Source organism: Pteropus alecto, unplaced genomic scaffold, assembly GCF_000325575.1.
Source record: "Pteropus alecto unplaced genomic scaffold, ASM32557v1 scaffold185, whole genome shotgun sequence".
Classification (NCBI taxonomy): domain Eukaryota; kingdom Metazoa; phylum Chordata; class Mammalia; order Chiroptera; family Pteropodidae; genus Pteropus; species Pteropus alecto.
In genome coordinates, this window is record NW_006438088.1 from 7,814,296 (window position 1) to 7,831,942 (window position 17,647).

Below are 17,647 nucleotides of genomic sequence, written 5' to 3' on the forward strand. Positions count from 1 at the left end.
AAGTGTAAAGCAGTGGTCCCCAACCTTTTTGGCACCAGGAACCGGTTCTCCTATGAAGATCTAATGCCTGATGATCTGAGGTGGAGCTGAGGCAGTGATGCTAGCACTGGGGAGTGGCTGCAAATACATATGAAGCTCTTTGCTGGCTTGCCTGCCACTCAAACTCCTGCTGTGTAGCCTGGTTCCTAACAAGACACAGATGGGAGTGGTCCATAGCCTGGGGGTTGGGGACTCCTGGTATAAAGCACCGATCGCCAACCCATGATTTTACAATAACTTGAAATATCACTAATTATCAGCTCAAAAGATAGCCTTAAAATCATGAAAATTTTTTATTCTCTAAAAGAAACCTATAACCAGCACTTGTTTCCCTTAAGATTGTGTGGAATTCAAATAAACTATAATCAGGTTTAACAACTCAAAAAAGTCTGGGATATCAGAGCTTCAGACATGATAGTAAGAAAATGAAAATGAAACACACTGAGAAACTGTTTGAAAAGTTAGTCAAAGAAAAACCCTGCCCAAATTAGATAGATCAATGCTATCAAATCTGACATCTTGACATGTTTGATCCAAAAACATCTCAAAGTCAGATCGCAAAGTGAATAAAGTGATGGATTACTAGAGCAGACTGTTAAAATGTCACCTTGTACCCAGACACAGTTCTCTTCAAGCAATGACCTATCTTAACAGAAGGGAAAAAATGTCAACGAATTAGTGCATGAAAAATGGGGTAGAGGACACAATTATTGATTTTAAATATTTTTCTCTTTTAAAAAAGTGTTCCTGTCGTTTTATTTTTTTTCCTAATACTAGAGGATGCTTTCAAATGTGCTTGTCAGCCTTATGCAGGGACCCCAGCAAGGCATCTCAGAATTATTCCCATTTTAGCACCTGTACTGCTGAAATCAGAGCTACTATACCTTTTAAATCTACTGCCTTGTCAAAACAAGCCCCAAATCATCTCTCGGCAGAAAACAATGTACACCTCCCCCCGCCCCCATTGCTCTCATTTTGAGGACTAAGAGAAGGAATCCAAGCTTAATTCCCAGTTAGCCATTAGCTATACAAACTCAATATTTAGATTTAAGTTCTCTGGACCTGTTTATCTCAAATGAATACGATATTCAATGAAATTTAACAAACAAACATTACAAATTCAACAAAAAAACATAGCCCTTACTCTCTATTCTGGCATCTTTCAATTCTGTGACCATTATGGCTATGACTTCTCCACTTTTGGGTTTATGGAATGTAATTAAATAGTTCTAAACTTGATTTTAATACGTGATCTAAATTTTCAACCAAGTGTATCAGAAGCACTTGGCATGGTGGCCGATCCCACTTGAACCCTGACAAATGTCATTAGTGTTGTTCTAATGAATTCCGTAAGACAATTTTTATTTTTGTTCTCCCTAAGGCCTAGCCATACCAGATAAAGCTTATATAATTATCACATTGCTTAAGGCTGCCATTAGACAAAAAAAAAAATATATATATATATGCCTTAAAAATACCTTATTTCAAATAATACCACTATATACCACTTTACTATCATCGAAGATATTTCACATTCATTAGATAAGGTTTATTCTAGGTGTGGAGAGCTGAGAGAACATGAAGAGAACAAAAGCTCAAGACCTTTTTTCTTCCAAAATTTAACTCTTTACTATAGAAATAGTCTATGTAATTAGCAATCTCATTGCTGCCAAATTTAAGTCAAAACAATATGAGCAAGATTTAAAGAAATAGAAACCACTAAGAACACATAAGATTTTTCTTCCATTAAACTTAGCTCTTAACAATTGCTGTTTAACTTTTTTTCTTTCCACTACAGTAAGAACTGTACTTTCCTTACAAAAGAATTTTGTTGACATAAATTACACTAATAGAAATCACAATATCCCAAGTTCTCGAGCTTTTAAATAAAATGTATTCCTCAGATGTCTGTAGTAAATAAGTGGTAAGACAAGCTTTAATCTACTGGCAGACTGGACTGTTTCCCCACTCACATTTCCACATCTTATCCTGTGATCTAAGGATTTTGTGGATTTCAACCCACTGGCTGAGAATGATACTTGAAATGAAAGGCAACAGCATGGACCTAAATGGTTACAGAAGTGAAATAAGCCAGCCAGAGAAAGACAAATAATGTATGATTTCACCTATATGTGGAATCTTTAAAAAAAAAAATGACAAAAGAAATAGACCCATAGATGCAGAACAAGCTGATGCTGCTAAAGGGGATGGAGGGGGTTTTGCAAATGGGTGAAAAGAAAAACACATAAAAACTTACTGACCATATATCTAGGTTTTGAAACACACTTGCTGAATATTATTGCATGTTTCAATAACAGATTAGGGCTCAAAAAAAAATGAAGGGGACAAGGAGATTTGAAAGTTAAACTATACTTGATTACAGTTCAGAGTCAGCAAGAAATTTAATAAAACTCAGTTTTCATTTTCTTTTACTGAAGTATATGATCAAATCTTTTCATGATGAAAAATGTTACAGCACTAGGAACCAAAGAAAACATCTGTAGAATAGGAATCTCTCTCTAGTTAATAAAATTCCCAATAATCATAACAATAATTTTGGATTATTCACATGGAATCGACTGTTATACAGAATGCTTATTTTGTTGCAAAGGGAGTTTACATGTGACAATCCACTTTCAAACAACATAAAAAGTTCATAGTTTTTATTAGCTGCAGTAGTGACTTTAAAATGGTTACCTGAACAGTGATCAAAACCACAGAAAGTCTTCTTCTGTCTTTTCTGTCAGCAATCCAAGCTCAAAGACCGTAAACCCCCCAAAAAATAAAGTGACACAATGGAGAGTCCAATGTTAGTTTCTGAAATTTTATTATTTTTAATACATACATTTCACAAACAGAAACCTTCTAACATCACACACAATTCCATAACCAAATGTTTCAATTTTATCAACATTCTTTAAATATTTACACTGTCTTCTCTCAACAAAAGTGCAATCCAAGACATCTTGACAAGAAATCTTTACCGACAAGAATATATTTTTGAGCTGGTTTGAAAGATGCCCATCCATTACATTTTCTTTCAATTACCGAGAATAATAATGAAGTCAACAGGACGTGGAGACAAGCTGAGTTAGGCTGCATCCGATTATAGGAACCAAAACACTGAACAAGAGCACTTTCTCCTCACCACTTCCCAAATCTCCAGCTAAAATTACTCAACAGCTGCTAACATGAGACTAAAGAGAAAAGCAAATTGGAGTTACTGACCCGGACACAGGAGAAAAGACTGTGTGAAGTACTGGTCCCACAGGACAAAATGAGAGACTTCAGCAGGTTAGTTCTGGTGGTCTAACAAGTTGTGTATCAGTGTATCTGTTAGTTTTGGGGTTTAAACATCTAATCTTTCCTAATGAGTTAACTTCCCTCAAACAAATATGAAAAGATGTTTTATTCTGAAAATGAACTTCGTTTACAAAAACTGCAAAAATAAACACTGGAGAAAGCTCTTTTATAACTGGAATGGGATAACTGACTCCATTCCCCAATTTCATGGCCAATGTATATCAACTACTTCAGATGCAGCCAGAAGAAAGTGGAGAACTGAGCTGGCCTGAAGAGAAAATGATGAGACCATAAAAAATAGTCTTCTCACCAAAGTATTTGTTCAAGGTATATAACTCTTAAAAGTAAATGATAAAAAAGTTAGAGTAGATGAAAAATTGCTTTGAAATTACGTCACTTACGAGTGGTTCACATTATTGAACACTATTCATCAGAAAAAAAGAAAATGGATCTCCGGGTGACTAATATCCTTTAATATCCAAACCACAACAAAAATAATCATCTTTTTTGACATATTCCAATTTCATCAAGGTACTCAGAACAAGGTACTTTGAGAAAGCATAGGGAAAATACCACGGTCAGCAGATTTCCAAAATAAGATTTATTCTTTATATTATTGCATACTCAATTATGTTTTATTCTCAAATCAATCAAATTTTCTATTTTAGACAAGAATGCAATGCCACGAAGGCAAGATATTCTCAGATATGACACCTATACCTTTTATTTCACATAGCTGCAGAATCCTAACTTCATCATCAAAATAAAAGCCAAAGCAAATTTTACCTAATTACAGTGAAACCTATCATACTTATTTTTTAAGGAGTAGAAAACAATATAAGGAGAAAATATTGAATGCATCAGGCACTACACTCACAGCAGTGTTAGACTGAGGAGCTTGCTGAATGCAATCTATACATAAACTTGAAGCTTTGGGACAACAATATAAGCAAGTTTCTTTAAAAAATTTAGGTGGGTTAAAGAACAGCGTTACAAATATTTCCGATGCATTTTAAATTTAGAAGTAAAATCCAAATGGCACTCTAAAGACAAGAAAAATTTTTGAACCTGGGTACATGAGAGAATCAACAGGGAAACAGTTAACTCACAATTACATCTTTGCATATTAAAAACAAATTTTCAAGGGTTATGTCCTATAGACTTTGTTCATTTGCATCAAATACTGTCAGACCAGTAACGATTTTCTGTTTCTTACTGGCATTGAGCATTTCCCCCCACTGTGAAATATTTTTCATATCATCAAACACCAAACTGGATGTAGTAAACTAAATTATAATCATCCAAACTGAAAGATAAAGACTATATTAGTTCTTTAAGGCTGTGCTGTTTCAAACAAAACATCAAATATTTCATATAATAGAACTGAAGCTCACTTGCAATAATGCCTAAACACTTCTGAGAGGTGAAATAACTTTTTCTGGGGGTAAAAAAAAGGTATAAACCATGTGAGTAATATAAAATGCTCACATTATCCCAAATTTAGCTACCTATAATTATATTTTCAGCATTCTTTTAGCATATATGCATATCGTATTTGAAATTATCAAATTCATTTTTGAGAAATCATATTCCAATTCTATTAAGGATATAGAATGTATGTCTATTTAAATCACCAAGATCTAATGAACAGCAAGCTGTATTTTGGAAAGCCCAATGCTCTGACGAATTAAGTATATAAATTGTCACTTCTTTTTGCCCATAGTAAAGTATCATGGAGATGTTCAGAATGACCTGCTTTCGAACATATTGTTGTAAGTTACGATCAGTGATTTTCCAGAATGAAACAAACTTAAAACGGAAATATTAAAATTATTCTTCTCTTCATACTCTCACAAGTAATTTTTTTCCTTTCCTTCGTAGGGCCAAATCTTTGATTTTGGAATTCAGTATTAAATTAGTAAAACATTGCTGTTAAGCAATTTTAGAGAAGATTCGTGTGGCAGTGACTGGTTCTCAAACTCACCAGTTCGGTCTGTGGCTGTGAGATTTACCTGTGAGAAGGATCTGACATCGAATGGTATTTCAACGGTGCAACCTATAGAAACTGGTGCTGCCCAAATCATGTTATTCATGGATTGTCCTTAAGAGCTACTGTGACCAACTTCAAATTACCATTTTCTGCCTCTTTGCCCTCTTAAATTAGTATGCATCAATTTCCAAATTCGTTTAGTATATTCTATTATAGGTCAGCTTAAAAATATTTGCAACACCAATAGCTTTCATGTCTTATAATGTGGATATTATTTTCAGTATGAAAACGACTGTTAACTTACAACAGTGATGGAAACAGCACTTGTGTTCACTTTCAAAGACTCTGTCAGTGTGGATAAACTGTGGGTCAATTTGCGCTGCACAGTGCTAAACCAAGACAGACCAACATACTATCAGCTCTCCAGGCACAGACTTACATTCACTTGTCACTTGTTTTTCTCAAGGCCCAGAGAAGATCTAAAACTGGGTCTTTAGACAGCAACATTTCAGTAAGAGTTTCCTCCCAACTCCTACCATGCTCTTAGTTTAGAACCACATAATCCCTTTCCTAAATTCACCTCATCCTCCCTACCACCTTAAAAGCTGCATGAGATTCTTAGTTAGTGAACCAATACTCCAAACTCACAGAATTACCCATTTGGGCTCTGGTTATGACCACAGACTAACACTCGGGGGTCAAGAGAGGGCAAGGGGCAGCCCCCATTTTAGTGGCACGCATACACAAAGGAACTCTCCTTTAAATTAGAAAAGAAATTAAAGTCACAGAATGTTTCCCTAGAAAAGATATGTAATAAAGTAATAATATCAATAAAATAGCTATTACCAAAGCAAAGCTTTCATCAATAAGCTTCAAGAACTTTGAAGGAGGAAAATGGCTTCACAAAATGGTAGTCCAGGTTCCCACAGTGTGGACACTGCTGGACGTTGCTGTACTCAGAGAAGTACTGCATCCCAATCCGCACGTCGATCACGGGCTTCCCACAGTGCTTACAGTTCAGGCGGGCCTGGGGGGAAAGACAGGTGCCGTCAGCCACCATACCCCCTGCCTCCAGCACCATCAAAGCCATCTGAACCCAAATGCAACATTGATATACCTGGGAAACTGATCCGAAGTTTAGTAAAGTGTCCTTTTTATTACCGAAAACAGGGTAGTCTAAGCATAAGACGTATATTCAAATACTCGTCATCAGTCTGAAAGATTAACTCCAATTTTTCTCCCAATATGTAGCACCGCTACTAGTTTATCCTACTTATAGGAAGAAAATGTAAACTTGTACTGCCCTGAACTGCTCCACTAAAGTCCCCCTAACACAGGAAATGCCTTCCCCCTGGACTTTAAAGAGTGGGAGAAGCTGACTTCCCTCACCCAAACCTGCATAAAACTTCTTTGAAGATTCTGAGTTTATTTTCAAAATTCATATACATTTTTCATTCCACTCCTTACTACATTTGTATTTTCTTTGACATAAAAACAACCCCAGAAGTGCTATCTTCATCCCGAGGCTTGTGGAACCCACTGGCACAGCACCCTCTCCATCTGTGCCCAGGCTTCCAGTGGCACAGTATCAGAGGCTTTCACGACCAGGCCTTCAGTGAGTAACCAGAAATGGTAAATACAACAGACTCTCAATTCAGATTCATTCTAAAAATGTAATAAGAAAGTATATCCTCAGTTTGTCTTCAAAACACTCCTGTGAGGTAGACAGTGTTACATGAATTTTTAATGATGAGACTGAGGCACACAGTGATAAAGTAACATGCCCAAGACCACACAGTTGGGAAGGAGAAAGGCTGAGATTTGAACCAAGTAGCTTACTCCGGAGCCCACGCTCCTGGTCATTTCATACAAAACAATAGAAAATATAGGCAAGCAAAAAGAAAACTAAAGGAACCATTCAGCATCCCAACATCCAGAGACCACCCCTGGTCAGCAGATTCCTTTTCGTGTTCACTTTTCACAAATGGAAGCATACTGTGATGCCATTTATAATCCTTTTTCACTTAAAATATTGAAAATATTTCCCACATAATTATACATTATTCTACAATACCCCTTTTCGTGACTACATCGTAGTCCAGTAACAGCTGCACCACACTGTAGTAAATTAACCATCACTGCTGGACTTCAGAGGAGCTTCGTGACTGCTCACTAGTGAAGCACCTTCCCGTGCCCTTCATCTCCCCCAGCCTCACTGTGGTGCTCCCTCTAGCTCCTCTATGTTTACTTGGGGACAGAAGCTCGATATCACCCACTTCTTGCCCTGTGGGGTCAATACAAACCTGACAGCATGGAGAGGCGGCCAGGATGTCGTAAGTGTACATGGTGCCCAGCTGGTGCCAGCTGCCGTCCCACCGCGACTTACACTTGATGCAGATGATCTTGTGAACTCCTTCCAGGCAGTCCACGCACACCGCATACAGGTGCATGAGTCTCCCTGTGCACAGAAGACACGGTGCTGAGAGTGGCCATGAAGGAAATCACCTTTTATCTCCAAATGGGATTAAAAATGGATAAATATAAAAAGCAAAATAGATATTTAACACACATCCCCAAGTTGCCCTTTTAGAATAATGATACAACTATTGTCAATGAAACACGTACTTTAAGTTCAATCTTATTAAATAGTTGCTTCAATTCACTTTTCCAAAAGAGTGCTGCCAGATTTACAATACAGACATCCAAATTCAAATGATTAAGCCACAGATGCTCAAAACCAGCCCGTGACCATGCAGGACTTTCTGCTCAGAAGCCTAAGTGTGGCATATGGTGACTGACCAGCAACACTGGTCTATAGTCATAAGCTCTCCATCCACTGACAAGTCCCATCACACAGTCAAAAGTCTGTCCTGGTATCAGTAGCCTAGCATTATACCAGAGCCCAAATTACTATGTTAACTGTTCTTGTCTCCAAAACTGCTCAACCATCACCACATCTAATTTGGGAACCAGAATTATATCCTACTTGTAAGTGGTTTTTAAAAAGGAGTTCAATGTCTTATTATTTACTGGGCACTTAAAAGTCACATCCCTATTCCTCCATTATTTATCAACATCTAATGCCTGTAAAAGGAAAGATGCCACCCAATTTTTATGGAATGGTTAGGGTTCAAATCATTGAGTCAGAATGTTCAGGATCTGCCTGGGCATTGTATACTAGCAACAGGGCCACTCTCCATGTGGGGACCAGGAAGGTCCACTGTGTTAAAAACTATCAGAATACATACTCCTAAGTAGCTTCCTATTCACAGTGTGTTGCTCACTGTCATCAGCCAGACAGCGGCTCTTCACCCTTCATGCTAAGGACCAGCCTGCTCCTTACATTACAGAGGAGTCTACAGTACTTGCAGAGATACCTTTTATTCCGTTTGCTTAAAAGATTCCCCATCCTTGAGGGCAGGAACTATGTCTTAGTCATCCTTGTAGGCTCAGTATGTAGCACACTGTCTGAAATGTGGATAGTACCCCCAAAATCTATGTTATATGAATGAAGGGGAGATGTTAATAACCAAAGACAGTATAACTTTGGGGGCCTTTATGTCGAAAGTGGGAAGGGTGAAAAGAGCTTCCTGAAATACTACTGACCTCTGCTCCAGGGCATTGAAAATAGAAAGGTCTCACATGCCAGCCCCACTCAGAGTGCCCTGGGGAGGCACTTCAGGATGTCAGTTCAAGTATCCAGGGGCCACTAGAGAATGCTTCATTTCCAGTCTCCATCCCTAGACATACTTACTGCAGTTCTCAAATACTCAAAGACACCAGGGAAGCTGCTAAGAAGGGTAGGAACAGGGGCAGGGACAGACACAGAGGTCAGGTGTGTTGGGAGCAATGACCATGATGATGAAATTGATAGGGAACTTTTATAGAGTGTTTACCATGCGTCTAGCACTGTGCTATATGGTTACATGAATCATTTCACTTAACTCTCACAGCAACACTATAGAGGCAGGCATTATTGTTATTCCCACTCCAGACAAGAGGAACTGAAGTTTAGGGAGCCTGAGCAGCTTGCCCAAGTTCAAGAAGATGATAAGTAGCAAAGTCCAGACTTAAATTTCTATCTGTCTGACTCTTAATCTCCAAACAAACTCATGGGAATTCTTGGCCTGGACTGAGTCTCTAGATCTGTTTCAGTTACTATTATACATTGTCCTAAATACAAATCATTTTAAATTCCTAAACTTTAGGGTTGTGAGTTTAAACAAAAAGCAGATTCCTGAGAGAACAGTCACCTGTGGTTCTAAGTGAGAAAGAAGCATAATTAGATCAGTCTTAATTATTAAAACCAAACAAAAACATCTTATCAGAGGAAGAGTCAGAAAGCAAAGGCTGGAACTGGAGGCTGGGGAGGACAGTGAGAGGTAACGGGCATGGCAAGGGAGTGACAATCCACATGGGCCAGAACTGGAAACAACAAGCTATTTCAGCAGCATGTAATCAACTGTAGCCTAGCATCCCGTGACCTGGAACTTGGCCTTTCTATTGGAGTTGAAAATGCTGTAAATCTGTAATGGAAGAAATGCTTTACACCAGCTTGCTATAAAAAAGATGGTGTGGACTTCTCTGAGGTGTAGCAACAAAAACAGTGGCACATGTTAAGGCCCCAACTGTGGCACTAACTCTTGTCTGATACTGATAAACACTCTGATCTTCAGATTTTATCGTCAATACTCAAACTTCTTAAGACCTTTGTAGTGAATGCCTACACATCCATTATCTATTTGTGGATGTATAAATACTTACGTGTGTACACACACACATACACACACGTTCTCAGGCCTAATTTTTACCTTCCTCCAGCTACTCCTTGATGGGTACCCTCAAGCTTGGGTCTTGGGCTCTGTCTTATACTCTTCCTGTTCTTTCTCTTTTCTCCCAATTCAAGAGTTCTTCCACTCAAGATTTTAACCACCACTGCTATAAAATAAGTTCCCCAGTTCATCCCAAATGCGTATTACTAATAGCACTTGCTGGACATCTCCACACAAAAGTCCCAACATCCCTTTGAACCCAATACATACCAATGCCCTCATCTTTCCCCTAATATCAAGTCACTTTCCCAACTTTCTCCACTCTTATCTGTGACAGTATCATTGTATCTGATCTAAAACCCAAATGAACCAAGGACTCAACTTTACCCTCTACAGTCGTTGTCCCCAAAGTATTTTCTTTAAAATAATCTCTACAGATATTCCCACTGTCAGCACCCAGCTGTCTCTTCTCTCCTTCCATCTAGATCACAGGTAGAAGTTCCAACTCTGTCGAGGTTCTACCCCTTTCAACTTTTCCTCCAAGCAATAGTTTGCTTTAAAAAAAAATAAAATAAAAAGGTGAAACCCTTCCATATATGAAGAACATGGCAAAACTCTTTAACATGGCTTGAAAGGGCATCCACAACCTGTTTTCCATCACCCTACTCATTTTCCACTCTAGAATCTCTGATCAACCAAACGGCTCTCTCCAGTTCTCTGTCTCCTTTTTAAAACCAATGTTCCTTTGTTCACATTTTTCTCTCTCCTTATCAACAAACACCTTCAGTGGGTAGATACTCTGCTTATCAAAATCCAGCTTGTCTTTTGATGTATGCCTTCACATGACCTCTGACTACCCAGGCCAAATTGGCCTCTTCATCTTGGGAAATTATAGGATGCTGAAAATACATAATATCCAGGTGTTACTCATCCCACTGGTGGTACAATTAGGCCTGGTAGTTAGTTACATTTTTATCTTACATCCCAAGATTATAAACTGATGACAGGCAAGGACTGACAGTACCCAGCACATATATGAAATTCAGAAGTTTGATTAGTTGATGAATAGATAAAATAAAAAGAATTTGTCCATCATGAATGATAATGAACAACGCTACTTTCTTTTAACACTTTCATGTACCCTCTACCATTGTGCCCTGATTCATCTTCATAAATATTTCCAATCTAAAAATGAACCAAAGGTGTTTCCACCTACTTCTCTCTAAAATTATCCCCAAACAGTATAAAGAACAAGAAACAAAACACAAACGCCATCATCCATGAAGCTATGTGATATCTCGACCCTGAAACAGAATGAGGTCAGAAATTAGATGGGAGAAATGGTCAATGGTTTAGCTGTGAAATCGAACAAGCATCGGCAAGAGTGCGAAGAGGTGCAGAAAGGGAAATAGTGGGATACACAAGTAACCATATAGTCTGTGTGACTTCTTCCATTAAGAAGCAGAATCTAATCAATCCCTGAATCTGGGCTAGTCTCACAACTTATTTTGAAGAACAGAATGTGATAGCAGTGATGTTACATGGTTCCAAGCTTAAGCTTCTAGAGAGAGAGACCCTGCAGCTCCCACTCTCACCCCCTTGAATACTGTCGTGAGAATCCCACGTGAAAAGCCCAGGCTGGCCTACTGGGTGACAAAAGGCTGTGCAGAACAGGGATAAGTCATTCTAGCTGAGGCTCCTGAGGCCAAGGAGTCTGTCAACTGCTGGATGTGTGAAAGAGGTCATCTTAACCAAACAAGCCATGGAATTGTGAGAAATTATAAATCATCAGTGTTTTGAACCACTAAGTTTTGGAGTGGTTTGCCTTATAACAAAAGCTAAAAGATATAGGGGATTAGGTGAAACTCTAGAAAATGAATGAGACCATTCCCTGCAACTTCAGCTTCCTTTCCCTGCTGAAAAAGAAAAGACAAGAAACTGCATCCATGAAACGAGAACACGACAGTATTAAAAAGAGCTCTTGGAAATTATAAACATGAGAACAGAAAATCTTTAAACTCAGTAAAAATACTAAAATATAAAGTCAAGTAAATCTTCCAGAAAGCAGAATTAATATAAAGAGATGAACAACAGGGTCAAAATTGATATAATAAAGGTAATCAAAAGAAAATGTCCCAAACTTAAACTTAAAAAGACCTTAAGTTTACAAAGTCAAGAAGCCAAGAAAGCACTATGCACACTGAATGAAAAAAGAAAAAAGGAAAAGACCAATATCATCCATATCATGGTAAAACTTCAGAATATTAGGGATAAAAAGAAAATCTTAAAATCCTTGAGGGCTGATGGGAATCGCGGACAGGAATAATATTATTAAACTTCTCAAAAGCAACACTGGAAGGCAGGAAACAGTGAAGAAATGCCTTCAAAATTCTAAGGGGAAAATATCTATAACTTAGAAGACTACACCTAACCAAAGAGCAATCAAGTGTGAAGACAGATTCAAGACATTATCAGACTTTCAAAGACTTAAAACTTGCTCCCTTTCTCAGAAAGCTCCTAGGGTATGGTTCTTAACAAATTGAGGAAATAAACCAAGAAAATAGGAAATATGGAACCTAGGAAACAAGATAAAAAATAGAAAAGAACTAAAAGAATTCTTAGAAGGACAGCTGTGTAGTATAGCACGTACTGAGTGCACCAGGACAGACAGGAGCAGGAAAATGAAAGACTCCATGAGGAAAATTTCTAGAAAAAAAAATTTCTTAAAATGTCTGACAAGTATATGGAAATATTTTTAAAATGTGGTTTGCACTGCTGCTGGAAAATGAGAACAACCAGCCAAACATTCGAAAAAGGCTAAGCAAATGAAAATGTGAAGCAATTAACATCAATAATAAAAATAACAATAATAATTGACAACAATAATAAACAATAATAAAAATAAAAGAGGTCCCAGAATGTACTATACTCTATATAGGAATACACCTATTTTCTTGGCTAGACACTAAATATTTACATACTCATAATAGTAAAAAAACACTAAGGATTATCCAAGAGTTGCGATATGTTATCCTGAAAGAAAGGAAAAGATGCAAGAAGCATAGTCACCCACAGTAAAACTCAGCCACTAGTGATACCTAAAATTGAAGAATGACGACAACAGTTTTTAAACTGTGATGGTAAAAACCTGAAGAATCAGTTAGGATTCCAAAGTGTTTGTCTCTGGGAACTGAGACAGCAGCAGTTGGTGGGAACACAGGTGGGATATATTATTCTTACTACAGGGTTTTTTTAGCACACTTTTAAAGTTATAAATGTATTACATGATATGCATCTCATTTTTATGTAAATTCAGTAGTTTTACATGAATCGACAGATTTCTCACTTATACTGACCAACCCTCTGTCATTCAACTTAAGGCTGAAATGTCACTGAGTCCTTGTATGTCATCCCCAGGGTAAATATCTGATCTTTCAATAATCCTCTATTTTCTTTTTGCTGTTATCAAGACAGTCTCACCTTTCATAAAAGTCAAGATTAATTCAACTAATCTAAAAACACCTGGCCCTCTCTGACCCCTACCTTCCCTCACTCAGTATGTTTACAGGGATCAGAAAGAATACACGGCTAGCTGGGCTCATTAACACAGGTCTCAAAGGCAACTATTTTACAGTGAGTCACATTTTTATGCAATTCCCTCTCTAAATTTCCTCCCAATTATGAAAAATTATACACCCGAAATCCACTCCTCAAATTACAGAACAAAAACATAAAATTACCCACCAGGACAACTATACTATTGGTACAGTGACATAAGAGTAAAACAAACCACCACCACTTCCACCATCCTACTGGGCAAAGCTGAAATATTCAAATGTGACTTAGCACCTGACTAGAACAAAAAAATAGTATTGGTTAAAATTAAGCCAAAACAAAGAAGTCTCATCTTGTTTGCTGTCCTGCTTTTAACAAACAGAAAGCAGGCAAGGTGAATTAACACCTGTACCTTGAAGGTGACAAGGAACATCATATTCGATCTCATCATGTCTCGAGGGGCTTAAGAACAGAGTTCCGTCCACCAGTGGGAACTGTTCAAACACCGGGAGCACCCGGTGGCACAGGGCACAGTTTACAACATTTCTGTGGCTGGCACTGAGGGCTGCAAGAATGAACTTGCGGAGATCCTCGCCCTGGCCCATTTGGGCATCGTCTTCCATCCGCACGTGGAAAGTGTTCAGCTTATGCCTGGGGATGTGAGTTAAAAGCTCGGAGAGGTCCAACCGCCGCAGGAACTGTACGGGCGCGTCAAAGTGGCCGCCCCTGTGAACTGATAACCCAGCCGGACTGTAATCAAAGTGGGTGTTTCGGAACACATGGCCCCCAGCCATGGCCTTTTTGTGAGGCTCAAGATGGATGGCATTCTTTAAGAATTCCCCAAGGTATCTGGAGGAGCGGGGGCCGCTGAAGTGGGCAGGGGAGAGGATGGAGTAACCAGTGGGCGGGGACTGGCCAGGGGAGCCACAGGGAGAGCGGGCCCCGTAGGCCCCAGTGCTGCCCGCCTTCTCCTGGGAGTTCTGCCGATCCACGGAGTGCCGGCGGGGGAGGTCGTGGTTCAGGCCTTTCTGGGGCTTATTTGGGGGCCTGCACTTTTTTGCTTCCTCCACAGCCTCGCCAGGGGGCCTCCCTGTGTTCTTCTCCGATCCAGACTTCTTCTTCTTCTCATCCTGCATCCGCTTCACCTGGTACCAGTCTGTGTCCTTTTTTAAGTGGCCCTGTCCACAACGGCAGGAGCAGAAGCGGAAGGCCAGGTCGTAGCCCTTCTTGGTCCACATGTTCTGGCGGCACTGCTTCTCGTTCCAGCTGCGGGCCCTGCCGATGCAGTTAAACTGGACTAGGATGCTGCTCTCCCACTCATAGAAACACTGCAGGTGCATCCAGGTGCTGTAGGGGCAGTGCTCATTGTTGCACACCACCTTCTGGTAGTCATCCTTCTCCAGGTCAACCGGCCTCCCAAAGCTGCAGATCAGGGGCGTGGCACACGGGGCTTCTGGGGAGAAGCACAAAAGGAGAGAGAGAGATTCAGCACATAGGATGTGGGGTCCCAGCTGACACCAAGTCAGAGATCAAAGCTACCATCCCACATTTGCCCATCCATGTCAAAGGTATGATTTTTCTGGCGTCAAGATGTCAACCACTGAAATGACACCAGGCATGATTGGAAAACATTTACCATTTTCTCCTAGTATGATACGTCAAGGTAATTTATTTTCTGATATTTGTTATCCACTGAAAAATACACCAATGAGCTTCAAAGAGTCCAAGTCCCTCACAGTGCAATTAGCTGTATGTCAATACCTGCAACAATGCAGTACGAGGTTTTCCTAAGACACAGGTGTAATGACAGGCAGTTCCAGTGTCCTTTCAAAAATGAATCACTCCAGTGAACTAGTAAATAATACAATGAAGCTACTTAACCAGCCAGTTCATGTGGCAGCCGCAAAAGGGCCCTCGAAGCCCTTAATCGGGGGTTCAGGTTATCCTGAGTACCACAGGGGAGCCAGAAAACAGACTGGCCTCCTCCCGATTCTCTTCTAGAATGTTCTGACACGTAATGGCAGGGATGTTTGGTCAAACTAATTGTTGGTCTACACGGAATTATGCTGCCAGGTTGTGAAGGAAAAACAGAATTTTCCTAAAGCTATCAGGACAGAAAGCGGGAACGCAAAGACTTTTCTACCCCATTTAACCACATGCCTCACAGAGCGTCCAAAAGGCCAAGCACGTTGCCAGAAAGGAGGGAAAACTTGGTGACACAAAGTAGAATCCACTTTTTAAGACGTAAACAGGATTTATAGAGATTAGAATTCTACTGGGTTCCTGTGACTTCAGTGTCCATAATATTTTCCAAAGGCCCCTTTGTAGGGCAGCACGACTCCCAGTTAGAAACCACTGGGCCTGATCACGAAGGTTCCACATGCTATGATCTATTGGAGCTGAGAAGCTAAATGGGGACTGTAAGCCACAGAGCCCCTCGGTCAGAGTTCCATTTTAGAAATCTCACCCCAGTGTGGGACATGAGGCAGGGAGGCCAGAGCAGGATGGAAGGGGTACTGCAGTAATCCCGGTGAGAAATGACAAGTGCCTGGGCTATGGCAGCAGCATAAGATGACTCTCAGTGTTGGGGGTGGTCAGATGCCAATGGACAGTGAATATGGGAGAGACAGGTTTGGACAGTAGACGACTTTGGGCTGGCTCTATTTTGGACCTGCTGAATTAAAGTGTCTGTGCACCACCGAGGTGAAGAAAGATGTGACTGGAGCTCAAGAGAGCTGGAGCTGTGAATACAGATGTGAAGGAACATGCCAGACATGGAGGTTAAACCCCTGGACTGAGGAGCTGCTCCAAGAAGAATGTGAAGAGAAGAAAAGAATCCTGGGAAGCAACGATAAAAGGCTGGAGGAGAAGAGTCCTCCACAGGGATTGCTAAGAAAGGAACTGAGAATTCACTGGAAGACAAGTCAGGAGAGAATTCTATTAAGGCAGGCGGGAAAGTTGTAAGAATGGAGGACTTGAAATGTCCTGGAGTGCCAGCTAAGACAAGTGTGTCTCACCCTCTGCACTACACTTCAGGCTGGAGAATTCTGTTGAAGGAGCTGTCCTATGCACTGCTGATGTGTAGCAGGTAGCACCCTTGCCAATTGTGACACTCCAAAATGTCTCCCAATTGCGATACGACAAAATGTCTCCAGTCATTGCTGGATATCCCCTGGGGAAAAAAATCACCCCTGGTTTGGAACTACTGGGTAAGATAAAGGCTGAGAATGAGCAGTGAGCCGGCCACTGACACCTCAGTAAGGACAGTTCCAGTGAGACAGGTCAGAGGCAGATGGTAAGGAGAGGATAGTGAGGTAAAAAAGTAGAAGCAATACAGATGACCATCCGGAAAAACCTTCTAGAAGTACAGCTGTAGAGGGCACCAAAGAGAAAGGGCAAAAGATACAAAGGCTGAGACCTATTCATCGCCCGGGGGAATGAAAGCCAAAAACTTAGGATAACTTGAAGAAGCAGAGGGAACAAGCTACTCAAAAATCTTCAACTGAATTACAAATATGACATTCCACCAAGTGAAACAGCACAGGTGATGGTACCCATAAAGCCCATGACTTTTGTATGTTACAATCATCCCCTTCAATGTGGGACTCCAGGACCTCGGAAATGACTCTAACCAACTTGTCTACTTCTGTGCCTTAGGTCAGTGGGACCTCCCCATCTATCTCCCAGAAGTCCACAATCCTTAATTTTCATTTGTCCAAACTGCACTCGCCTACTATAGCAATTCACAGCATGGACTCTGCAACCAGACTGCCTGACTGGAAACCCAGCAGTACTACTGATAAGCTATATGCAGTGGACAAGTTACTTAACTTCTCTTTGTGTCAGTTCCCTCTGTATAAAATGCAGATGACAAAATAAACCTTAGGCTGTCATAAGAATGAAGTATACTGATATTTCATTTTAGGTAGTGCCTAGAACACAACACGGCCTGGCACATAGTAAACCTCCACCCCTGCCTCCTATCCTT

The 17,647-nt window shown here is 40.1% G+C and overlaps 1 protein-coding gene across 2 annotated transcripts in view; it reads right to left on the reverse strand.

The window, feature by feature from the left end:
- Window positions 1-2,847: 2,847 nt before the first annotated feature.
- HECA (hdc homolog, cell cycle regulator) overlaps window positions 2,848-17,647 on the reverse strand; it is a 35,479-nt gene continuing 20,679 nt past the window's right edge. For both annotated transcript variants that reach the window (XM_015592124.2, XM_015592123.2), the window contains 3 exons: window positions 14,072-15,112; window positions 7,636-7,790; window positions 2,848-6,359 (listed from right to left, as the gene is read on the reverse strand). In XM_015592124.2, the coding sequence (XP_015447610.1) occupies window positions 6,195-6,359; window positions 7,636-7,790; window positions 14,072-14,999 (1,248 nt within the window). In that variant the 5' untranslated portion in view covers window positions 15,000-15,112 and the 3' untranslated portion in view covers window positions 2,848-6,194. The remainder of the gene's footprint in view (window positions 6,360-7,635; window positions 7,791-14,071; window positions 15,113-17,647) is intronic.